At 44.6% G+C, this 12,361-nt stretch overlaps 1 protein-coding gene across 2 annotated transcripts; it reads right to left on the bottom strand.

Moving 5' to 3' along the window:
- Positions 1 to 867: 867 nt before the first annotated feature.
- On the bottom strand, positions 868 to 10,911 carry kmt5b (lysine methyltransferase 5B). Of its 2 annotated transcripts, none has more exons than XM_061038171.1 (10): positions 10,774 to 10,911; positions 7,011 to 7,262; positions 6,779 to 6,926; positions 6,491 to 6,656; positions 6,299 to 6,408; positions 6,050 to 6,216; positions 5,918 to 5,937; positions 5,686 to 5,822; positions 5,269 to 5,468; positions 868 to 5,125 (listed from the first exon to the last, which is right to left on the bottom strand). In XM_061038171.1, the coding sequence occupies exons 2-10, from the start codon at positions 7,171 to 7,173 to the stop codon at positions 3,636 to 3,638; spliced, it is 2,601 nt and encodes an 866-aa protein (XP_060894154.1). In that variant the 5' UTR covers positions 7,174 to 7,262; positions 10,774 to 10,911; the 3' UTR covers positions 868 to 3,635. The 2 variants fall into 2 exon arrangements, with proteins under 2 accessions (XP_060894154.1, XP_060894241.1); XM_061038258.1 differs by lacking the exon at positions 10,774 to 10,911 and adding an exon at positions 10,083 to 10,262.
- Positions 10,912 to 12,361: the final 1,450 nt, after the last annotated feature.

Genomic DNA, 12,361 nt, shown 5'->3' with positions numbered 1-12,361 from the left:
TTTAGAGTCAGCAGTTAACCTAACGAGCATGTCTTTGGACTGTGGGAGGAAGCCGGAGAACCCGGAGAGAACCCACACATGAACGAGGAGAACATGCAAACTCCACACAGAGAGACTCCTGTCAGACGGGGATTCAAACCAGGAAACCTCCTCGCTGTGAGCCGACAGCACTAACCTCTACACCACCGTGCAGCCCCACACTGAAGTCAAAAGAACAAATTCCCAACCTAGGAATATTGGACAATCTCAGGAGCACCTGAATGCAGCATAAAACAAAAGAACAAAGGTCACATATTCTGTAAAATACTATTCATGTTTCTCTAACTCTAATATGCGTCTCTAGTCTGTCTAAAAACCCCCCAATTATGAGAAAAGTCCATCCTCTCCGTCTTTTACCTGCTCCACTTTTCAGAAAATGTGTGCTCAAACAGGCCGTTTGGAGATTTTCCCTTCATGACATCACAAAGGGCAGTAACCCCTCCCCCAGGTGGGTGACACTCCCACAGCTAGGTGTTTGTTCTGCCCTCTGAGTCTGCCTTCTCACCGTAAACAATAGGACATGGAGCGAGAAAGCCCGAGTACACCCAAGCCCTTCCAGAGAGGGGGCGTGGTCAGACACAGCTCATTTACATATTTAAAGGTACAGACACAGAAACAGCCTGTTCTGAGCAGGGCTGAAATAGAGGGGTTTACAGACATGATCAAATACAGGATTAGAGTGGATTTAGAACAAGAAACTTCACACACATGTTTTGAGGAGCTCTGAGACTTATTTACACTTTTTAAAAAGGAGGAGGATATGTCGCCTTTAATTAAATTAATGACGTGAACATGGGTGGAGGTTAAAACAGGCTCAGGAAACAAGAGTCACAAAGAAACTTTATATAGTCTTCAAGTATTCAAAACTGTTAAATAAGTACAAGATGTGTTCAAATGATTTACATATGGGACAATATATGCACCGCCCATTTTAATTCTCTTTACATGTGTCCCACTACCCACGCAACACGCTAACACGTCCGCAAACTATTCACATTTGATTTTTTATTTTATTTTTTCACTTTTTGAATCAGTGGGGGGTCTGGACAGCTGTCTATGGGACAAAGAGCACAGAGACGTTACACCTGAAACAGCTTACAGTGTAGGATGGAGACGTCCGACGAGGGAGGGGACAGACCGAGCCGGGGGCAGAACGGCGATTAGCTGCTGGTGATATGAACAGTACGTATCAACACGGGGGAAGTGGGTTAAGATTCAGTCTCAGTTGATCCCTTGAACAGGTGGTTGACTTCATAAATCAAAGCTTAAATAATATACAGGAGGACTGACGCCGGGCGCAGTCTGTGATTGGGGTGGGGGTGGGGGTGGGGGTGGGGGGTGTTTGATCTGAATGTGTCAGAGAGCTCTGCGTTAAGGCACCTAATGCTGCGTGATGAACAGAAATGACAAACAGACGTGTGTGAGCACCTGTAAAGAAAAAACAAAGAGAAATGGTTTGTATGCTACAGCTGATAGAACGTGTATTCAACAGAGGTCGAACGCTGCCTCTGTCTAACAGAACAGTTCAGGTCACACAGGAGGTGAGGAAACTAAATTAGCACCGTAGAGAAAAGAAAACATGATTACAAGTTAGAATAGTTCACACTGTGATTCTCCTTCTCACACTCTAGTGTCGACCCACTTTGACATGATTCAAATACTTTAGATGAAGGTGATAACTGTGCTGTCGTGTGGAGGGAGATTACATTACTTTGATATCTGAAACAGGAAGCCTTTATGAGGGGATTGGTTTGTTTAGAAAGGTTCAAAGTCCAGAGGGGTGAATCCTGAAGCTGCCGTCAGAGACACCGAGTATCAGGAAGCTGCTCATTCCCTGTTAACTCTTTCTGCCTCCAGCTTCACAGAAAAGGAAGCGTTTAGCGTTATTTGGCGGCGCTTTGTCACCGACCGTCTCTCTGCGAGACTGAAGACGTCTCGTCTGCAGAAACATCTCTGCTGCTGCTCTGAAGGAGAGCGACACTGCATTAAGTTCTTGTGTCATTTGAATATTAATTATTTGATTCTGCCATCAAACAAACGGTCGACCTTCTTGTAAAACTCAGCGTGCCAATCATCAATTTCATAGAAATGACTTAATGATTCAGCTAATTCAAAGACAAATTAATTCATTGATCCCTGGAGACTAATCCGTGTGTCGTTGTAAACGCTGTCTAAAACACACTTTTTAGATTATTAACAGAAATAAAAACACGTGTTTCTCAAGATGCCGTGACCTCGTTGCTCTCTCGCTGTGGGGGGCGATCTGCTGAAACGTAGATCTGCACGGCTTTGTAGAGGGAGGGAAAGAGAGGGAGAGAGAGAGCGAGGGGAAGAGAGAGAAAGAGAGAGAGGGGAATGCCACGCGGGAAAGGAGCCACCGGCTGGACTTTAACCCGGGCCACCAGCTCCTGAGGACGCCAGCCTCTCTGTACATGGGGCGCGTGCACCAACCTCTAGGTCACCTTCGGCCGACAGTTTAAAGCCCTAACTACTCTGAGTTTGGAGTCGGTTACCATGGTGATCAAAATAGAGCCAGCTTCGTGACACTGAAAACTCCGACTACATCTCGCTTCCTGATACACCCCTCGATGTGCCATGTTCCCGTTACACAGCAGCTCCTCAAACGCACGCACACGCTGGTCCATTTCTGATTCTATGTCACTGAACAGTAAACTTTGTGTGCTTTGATCGGTGTAATTCTGCAGCTTAGTTTCATCCATTTATTTACAGAGCAGTGAAGAGAACTGCTGAGATTTTATTGGCTGTAAAAAAAAAAAAAGATCTGTCATGTTGTGAGTGTGTGAACACGGCAGGCAGACGAAGCACACGCCGTCGCTCTACATGCTGCAGACATGTCCGGCGGACAGCCGACAGGTCCGTTTCCTTTAAGCGACATCAGCGAGCCGTGGCTTTGGTGCGTATAAATCATAAAAAACATGATGGCACAGATTTGATCATGATTGAACTCTACAGACACACACGTGATGAACGTACACAGGAAGTTGTTTTGACAGTTGATGAGCGAGGGACACTGCTGTTATAAAGAGAACATGGCACCTGATCCTGTTATAATGCCTCTGGACCAACCACACACCATGCTGAGTTCAGCACGGTCTGTCACACACACATTACAAACTATGAGACAAAAGAAATCAACAGTTCAATAAAAACCTGCCTATGAGACAGAGGGAATAGTCACCATACTGTACACTTTCTACAATATCCATGTCCATTATGAATATAACAAGTGCATTCACTGAAGGGAGCGTTGGACCTGAAACAAACGCTCGTTTTTCACATGCTCCGGGCGATAAGAAGTGGATTGTGCTGATCAAACATCAGGGACGTGGACTGGAGGACTTTGGCTCCGAAGTGTCGTTCTCTTTTTTTATAAACTTGATTTAAATATTCGCCTGAAGTGAAAAACTGAGATTTGTTTCAGGTCAACAGCACCTTCTAGTAACGTTCATTCAGGTTCCTTTTTATTTTTCAGCAATTTTTTTGTGTTTTTAAATTACTGTACTTGTTTTACATCAACGCACGGTTGATCAGAGTCATCGTTATTTACAGGGAGCTGGAGTGATGAGCTCCACAGCTTATGCATTGAGCCGCAGTGACTGATCCTCTCTCCTCCTGGAGGAGATATCGATGTCTATCGAGTCTTTGCCCACAATGAGTCGGAGCCGCTTCGCCGGAGGGAGCGGAATGAAATCATCGTCAAACTCGTTGTCGAAGTAATCATCATCATCATCGTCGTCGTCGTCGTCGTCTCCTTCCTCATCCTCATCCTCATCCTCATCCTCGTCCTCGTCATCATCGTCCTCCTCAGACGAGGGCTCCGGCAGGACCTTTTGGGTCCGATGTCCCCCATTCCTGGCCTCCAGACTCTGGCTCATGTCCCCGTTAGACTGGGATATCCTGCGTGCATCGTCCTCTCTCTTCAGCTGGATCTTCAGCTTGGTCGAGTTGCTGTGCACGCCGGGGTTATAGCCATTATTCAGCTTGGCGATGTACGAGCTGCCTTTGTCCTTGTCGTGGTCCTTGCTGAACTTGATGCTGATTTTGCTGGAAGAGGCCGAGTTGACGGCGGAGGCTGAGAGGTTAGAGGAGCCGATGGAGTCGCTGGCGTCGTTGGTCTTGCTGCTGCTGCTGTCCCTCCGCCGGCGGAGCGTCAGTTTGGGGATTCCCGTGCTGTTCTCCAGGATCAGCTGAGCGTCGTATCGTGTGATGCGACGTTTCTTCTTCCCCTTGTCCTGCGACCTGCAGCTGCTCTTACCTTTGTCCCTGCGTAGGGATTTGCTGCCGTTGGCGACCCCGTTGTAGTCCCTGTGTCTGTCGGCAAAGCCTAGCAGAACATTCCCACAGTCTGAAAAGTTTGGGGCATGCCCAGCAGCCATCGGCATGAAAGGCTCGACGTACGAGTCCTCACATTTAATCGTCCTCTCTGCCCCGGGCCGTGTCAGACGTTTTCGCCTGCACGAGCCTCTCTGGGCATAGCCAGAGTCTAGCGCCGGCTGCTCCAGTGTGACGCCATGGTGGAGGTATTCCTCCATGTCCGCCGGCTCTGTTTTTATGACCACACCACCAGGGACCGGGCTCAGGCCATCCATGGCACTGGGCTCCAGTTTGACGCCCCCTGCTGTTTCCTGGGCTTTAATGAGGGTCCGTGTGGACCTGCGAGTTCTGTAGGTGGAGCAGTGGCTGCTCTGCACGTGGGACAGATTTCCGTTTTCCTTTGCAGCGTGCCGGGTGAGGCAGCCCCGCTGCACCAGCTCCTGTCCGTCCCTCTCCTTCTTCACGGTGACACTTTTACACAGCGACACCTTTGAGTCCCTGAGACCCAGCTGAAGAGTCTCCCCTTTGGCCAAGGCCTTAGGCTCCGCCCCCCGCCTGCGACTCCGCAACTGGACTTTACTTAGTGAAGGCTTGGATTGGGATTTGAGTCTCTTTGGTACCCTGTTATTGTGAACTCGACCTTGTTTGGAACATGAGGTAGTTAGGGCTCTGTTCAAAGTCTGTCTGGATTGAGTCCTGTTTTTATACTTCAGGCCAGAGGACGAGGAGGATGAAGATCTTTTTCTGGCAGCTGCTTGGAAACAAGAACAAAATGATTATTAGAATTCAAATGGACAGAGAGCTGCTATCCAGTATGACACATCAGATCAGGTTTATTGTGTTTCCCAGTTCCAGTCTGGGGTCTGAGCCTCAGCCAGTAACGCTGACTCTTACATTGATGTGTTTTTGGCATTTCCTGAGAGTCTACGTCCGTGTGGGAGCCGACAGAGTGACTGTCCGAGCTCGGGTTTCCCTCGCCGAGCTTCTTCAGCCTGTTGAGACGTTTGTCTGTCTCACGTAACCCGTACTTGCTGTTGATCACCGGCACTTCCACCGGCAGCCCAGCTTTGGATTTGAAAGCCCCGGTGCCCCGTCTGCACATCGAGAAAAAACAAGATGAAGGAATAAAACACGAGTGAAAGGTCGCCTGCCGTCATTTGGTTTAACCTTGGAGCAGAAAACACTGCTTCTCTTCCTGGTATGACTCGTGTGTTGATTTTTTCTGAACTGATGGATTCAAACAAAGATCACCTTTAAGATATTCTGTGAGCTTGAACTCTTCTAAAGATTTTTTGTTGTTGCTGAACTTACCGTTCACACGTATAGCATTCACAAAATTCATTATTTTCCCCAAAGAATCCGTCGCCGTAGTAACAAGAGATTTCCTCTCCGGGTTCGATGTCCCTCAGGACCTTGACGCAGGCTGTGTCCCGCCCCGTCGACACAAACTACACAGAAAAACAACAAAGGCATGTTTTCAAAGTGACACCAGCTGATCAGGTTGTGTTTCTTTTTCATGACATCTTTTTAAAGAGGAGCCCACCTTGCAGTTTGGCCGACAATCTGAAAAGGAAGAGAAAAGACGAGAGGTTAGCGCCTCCATGTTTTACTGAATCACACATATTTTCAGATGTTTCAAAAGATAACACGTCCTCAGACTCAGAGAGAGTGATACCGTGATTGATGAACGCAGCCGGCCCCAGCCACAGCTGAGCACAGTTCTTGCGTGTTGAGTACATGACGCTGAAGTCGTTCTCGCCGTGCCGCAGTAGCATGTTCTCCTCGCTCTCCGACAGCTCTGCGATGCAGCCCACCAGGTACTCGATCTTATCATTTCTTTTCCTGGGAAACAACATCAAGTAGAAGATTTTAAATACATGGCATACAGTCCTATCAGAATTTAAATGTGGAGGCGTGTCCTCACCATTCTTTGGTTGCCACGATTTTGGCGCCGTTTTGCTCCGATGAATAGCGATTACACGGGAGAATCTCAAAGCCGCTGTCAGTGGCAAACATCCGCAGATACACAAACACCTGTGCAGAAATGACAGTCAGTCATCGTTTCTTTGTTCAGCTATGGGAGACGATCAGTGTAGATCTTCTAAATCTTTCTTACATGCTGTTTGAAGAGCTTCTCTTGAGCTTTCGTCTTGTGGAGAAAAAGATTTCGCGCCCAGTCTCCGGACGTCAGAGCTCGAAAAGCTTTGTCCAAGTTGTCGTGTTTCTTGAAGCGCTCGATCACCTCCTTCAGCTCCTCTTGTCTTCCCTTGACAGGTCGAAATCTGCCCACACACAACAAACAAAGCATAACTTTCAGTAAGGAGATGACATCATCTGCTCATGGTTAGGAAGGTTTCTAGTGAGTACAAAGAGGCGCCAGAAGCTCGTCTGAGATGAACCTCACCTGGTGTTCATCTTGTGAGTCTGAAAGCCGAGGTACGGGTCCAGGATGAGACTGGTTGTCAGGTCATCGTTCTCACAAAGCTCCTTGGCAGTCATTCCTGAGGAGGGCACATAGCGCCTCTCTGCCTCCAAATTGGCTGCACTGAACCCTGCAGAAGCCAAACACACGCTGATGATCTGGTTTCTGACAAGACGAGTATTCACTTTTGATAACACAAACATGTTGGACTTACTGCGGCTACATCTGCGGTTTCGGTTTCGAGAGTGACGCAGAGACGATCGCTGAGGATGCTGAGAGCGGGTCTGGCTCTGGCTCACAGGCTGCTCGCTGGTCAACTTGTTGCCGGGTCGTCTGCCATTTAATACCATGTTCTTGGATTCGCCCAGCCACTTCATAACCACAAGCCCCCTGGTCCAGTTGCATTTAGTCTCCGAGATGAAGAAACACTCTCGAGTGGGGAAGACTGGGGTGTAGAGTTTGAAACCTGGAGGCAGAGCAGAAACACACAAACAGATACGATTAAAGCACAGACACACTGAGGTGGAAATGTGCAGGTGGATGTGTTGACAGCTCAAAGACAACAAACAAACAGATTTTAGGAACCAACACGATGAATCCACGACGTACCACAGGACAAGAACCAAAATGCTGTGCTTTCAATCAGGAGTAATCTTTAGAGCTTTAACCTGTTCTAGTGTTGTAGAACTCAAAATCGGTCCTGGTCTCAAGACTGTTTCTTTGAAGGTCTCGGTCTCAGACTGGGTGGACTCTGGAGTTTAAATCACGACCAGTCAAGACCACCACTGAGAGGATATTTTAACATCATCACCCTGATTAGAATGAGTGTGGTCTTGACTACAACCCTATCCTGTTCACACTTTAAACTCATTAACTTCCAGGTTGCGATTAGAGGTGTGCGGCTCTAAACAGGAATCTGGATGCACCAACATGTCTTGAAGAGTCACTGGGATTTACATGATGGAGGGTTTCAACCACCATAACTAGAGCTAGAAGTTACTTCCTGGTTTGAGCTCTGCGAAGGCAAAAAAATGAACACAACAAAAACATCACAGCGGGGTAAAAAGTAGGAATTGTAGAGCAGGAAAAAATGAGCAAACACTGCTACTCAATGTCAACCTAAAATAATTCAAATCAAAGTCTCACGTGACTGAAATGACCCCCATGAAGGCCACAACTTGACAAGCATCAGAGTGGTAAAGATAAACGCACAGTATGTAAATTCGGCCACCAGGGGGCTCTCAATCAAAACAATAACAAAAGAGAGCGTCGAGGCTGGTGTGGAATCATGGTAGTGATTCTCTCTGCTTTGCTTAGGGTTTGTTTAGATTTTTTTAAGGTATAATTCTAATAAAATTCGACATATTATACCTTTAAAAATAAACTAAAAACCTACTATTTTAATTTGGATTAATTTTATAACCTTGGTCAACTTTTTAAAAATGTGTTTATACATTAGGTTTGCTTTAAATTGATTTATTCTTTCATATAATACTTCTTACTGTGTTAACTTCTATTTTATGTTTCAATTATTTTATTACAGTCTTTCCAGTTTTATTCTTTTAGTATTTATCTATTGCTGTCAGTTTCTGCTTGCTTTAAATATGAAAGGTGCTTTATAAATAAAGTGGAGCATTGAGTGTAAAATGGTCCTATAGCGCCACTTAGTGGTGACTCCACATATTGCACTGGCTCTCTGTCAAGTACCTCAGCAGCGTCTCTGCGGCCACTAATACACATATCAACTAAAGCATTGTAAATATAAAGAACATATGACATGAAGACGTCAGAGCATGTTCACAGCTCTTTAATAAAACCCAGATGTTTTATTACATCATCTCCTGAAACGTCAGTTTTTCATGCGTCGCGAGCAGCATCCCCTCATTTAAAATAGATGCATCAAACATTTCGCATTTGTAGCTCCGAAGCTAACGTTAGCCCAACTAAAACACGCCATGCCACGCTACGGGAATGAGGAGAAGCTGTGGAAACCCGGAAGGCCACACCGAAAACTCAGGCCGAGAAAGTATCCCGAGTTATCAGTAACAGCTCGCATTGTTTGCTAACAGCCGGTGTTACGCCGAGAAATGCATCCCTGCTGAGGAGAGCATGCACCCCGCGGAAGTGTTAGAAAACGGTATAAATCTGATTTCTGGGGCAAATATGTGATGACGAAGTATGAAAAGTTAGTACTTTAAGTGGCTTTATTATTTTGTAGACTCGGTAGAAGACGCATTTTTATTAGCCTGCGTAAATATTAGCTGCTAACAGTGTTTGACTCTAAAGTGTAAATGTAAGGGTGGATGCGCAGTACGTCAGTGTAGTATTTTATGGGTGGATGCAAAATACGACAGTGTAGAAATGGTGTCTGCCATATTTTGCATTGTCCTGCGAGGTGCATGCGCTTCTCGACAGGGATGCATTTCTCAGCATAACACCGGCTCTGTGCAGCTCATTAGCACGAAGCTAACACAGAGAGATGCTGCATTAAACGCCGGTTACCAACCCGAATATTACAACCCCCTTTAATCGATTAACCGAACAACAAACACACCGAATATCACAGGATATAAGCAGTCTATTCAACAACACTACAGAATATCCAGTGTTCACCTTCAGTGTGAATGTGAAGCTACATTTAAACTTCAGGTACTTTTATCAATAACACGTGTTTAAAACCATCTTATCTCTTATAACTGGACGACTTTAGAAGCTTTATCATTTTAACCATGAGACAAATGTGTTTAAGATGAATTAATCTATCAGGAACTGCAAGAAAACTCCTGGACACCGACTAATATGTACAAGAATACATCTTTATGAGATCAAAATTAAATAGTAAAACCATGTAGGCCTACGACAAATCCAGTTTAAACATCAACACCTAATACAGTATCTCAAATAACATAAATAGCACAAAAACAAACAACAACAACAGGGGAGGATACAAGTCAAAATGTCCAAATACAACAGCTTATCATCTGTGTGGTTCAGATGTACAATAAGGGTTAAATATGTGTTTAAATCGTGTAGTTTTTAAACTGTTAAAGGAGGCTGGAGTTTGTTTTCTTCACTTGTTCAGATTTAAGATAAGAGGAGAAAATACAGAAAGTTAGTAAAACGTCTACTTTTTGTTAGCTTTGTATTATTTCTCTAAATCCACAGAAACATGTTCAATAGTTACAACAGAAACACATCTAAATTGCACTGATGCGTTGTCAACGTATTTGTGCAATTTGTTTAAGTTTGCATCAATTTTTTTTGGTATTTAAAACAAAAGTTTTACCTAAAATCTGCAGCCGATCACTTCTGTGTTTGTAGTCCAAGTCGTTACTACTTTCATTGTTTACTTAATGTGGTGACAAAGCGAGCTGGATGCGTGTTAAATGTCCAGTCTTCAACATCAACAACGTAATTCTTCTTCGGTCTTTTCGGTTGCTAGCATCAAACTTCAGACTCCAGTAGCTGAAGCTAACTAAGCTACGTTAGCTTGACAGCAAACACAACAACAGTCGTTTAAAACGCGTCATTTCCTCATGTAATGTTCAGACAGTACAATTCAGTCACGTATGAATCAATATGTCCACCACTCGAGACGACGGTCAGCTACTCACATATAGAAATAAGTAACTTTAATGCGACCTAACCAGCCTGCAAACAACCGGAGCTAACGCGAGCTAACGGAGGCTAACAGAGGCTAGCTCAGGTTGTTTGATGTGGAAGCCATTAGTTAGCTCTACAGGCTAAATATATAAACTGTAACGGCATTAAAAGTCGAAGACGGTCCTCTTCATACGACCTAAGTCAGTCAGTAGACTTCCTAACCGGAGATGATGTTGTTTATTATAATAATGTTGTTTATTATCCGGTTAGCTAACCGTGGACGTTAAGCTGGGAGCATTCTGCCTCACGCGCTGGGAGCGATTTAAACGTCTCGATTCAAAAACGGAAACGGAACAAACACGGAGAATACTCACCGGGATGTTCTGTGAAACAGCCACGGAATAAATAAAACACAAGTCCTTATTTAAACTCATCCGAAAATTATAGTACCTCGACACCCTGAACGAAAATATCACAGGAAACACTTTTTTTTTTTTTTTTTTTTTTTTTTTTTTTTTTTTAGAAATTAACATTAAAATTCAAGATGGCGGCCTAGCACAGCGCACACAGCGAGAGGAGGAGGCGGAGTAAGGCGAATCACAGCCATCCAAGAGAAAGTAGATCCGATAAATACGCAGCCGTTCTCGCCTGTAAGGACCGGGATGAGACATATCGGCACCCCGAGAAAAACTTAAACTTCAAAAACGCTGTAGTCCACATGTCGTAGTGTTTGAAAGATAACCGTCTCCTCGTTGTGTGTCAGTAATTGTCGGATGTACACAAAAGTAGTGCTGCATAAACAAACCTCTTTACGCTTCCTAAAGCATCCAGCGGTGGGTTCTGCTCCGAACGGAACCTCAGGAGAACAAGACAGAACCAGTGAACCACGTCTTTGTGGATTTAAATATTTATTTTTTATTAATAGATACAATTTACCATAGTGTCAATAATACAAAGCATGAAACTGATGTACTGAACAGAGAGTTTAGAGCGCTTTTCTCAATATTGAGCATTTCAATAGGCCTACTTTTATTCTAATTCAGGGTTTTATTTGTGACCTCCTGAGGTTTATTCTTCAATTTACCACATGCAATGAACTCTGCTTCATGTGTTAGATGCCATGCATACAGGTGTATTGCCCTTGTCTCTGACTCTGCTTCCATGATTAATACAGAAGCATGAGATTTAAAGAAATAGCTACATAAATAGTGAAACTATAGAAAAACAGACATTATAACCTGAATACATAAAATAAAAAAATAAAATAAACCACAAACAGTAAAAAGAGGATTATAAGATGAAACACTCGCGATGCTCACAGACTTCAGTTTCAGACACTGTTTGACTTTTGTCTTCAAAACCTTGAGCTCTGTCAGTTATTACATTTCAGATGGTAACATGTTCCTCAGGTGTTTTAGAGGTGTGTTTCTCAGGTGTGTTCCAGAGGTGTGTTTGTCAGGTGTGTTCCAGATGTGTGTTCCAGATGTGTGTTTCAGAGGTGTGTTTCTCAGGTGTGTGTTTCAGAGGTGTGTTCCAGATGTGTGTTTCAGAGGTGTGTTCCAGATGTGTGTTTCAGAGGTGTGTTCCAGATGTGTGTTTCAGAGGTGTGTTCCTCAGGTGTGTTCCTCAGGTGTGTTCCTCAGGTGTGTTCCTCAGTTGTGTTTTCTTCAGGTGTGTTCCTCAGGTGTGTTCCTCAGTTGTGTTTTCTTCAGGTGTGTTCCTCAGGTGTGTTCCTCAGCTGTGACCCTCTTACTGAGAAGGACGACTGACCGCATGTCGTCCTGTTCTGCTTTCTGTTTTCACTCCCAGATGATAATAATTCTGTATGTTCCTTCAGTGACTTTCATTGGCGATCTGAAGTTTTCACAGGAATAATGCATGTGACGCAGCAGAGTGAGTGTTGCCAGACGGGGCCCTCTTAAGGAGGATTCCATACTGTCAATTCAAGCTTTGCACATTATG

This window comes from Labrus mixtus, chromosome 1 (genome assembly GCF_963584025.1).
Source record: "Labrus mixtus chromosome 1, fLabMix1.1, whole genome shotgun sequence".
In the NCBI taxonomy this organism is placed as follows: Eukaryota; Metazoa; Chordata; class Actinopteri; order Labriformes; family Labridae; genus Labrus; species Labrus mixtus.
This window is presented reverse-complemented; position numbering and strand designations above follow the sequence as displayed.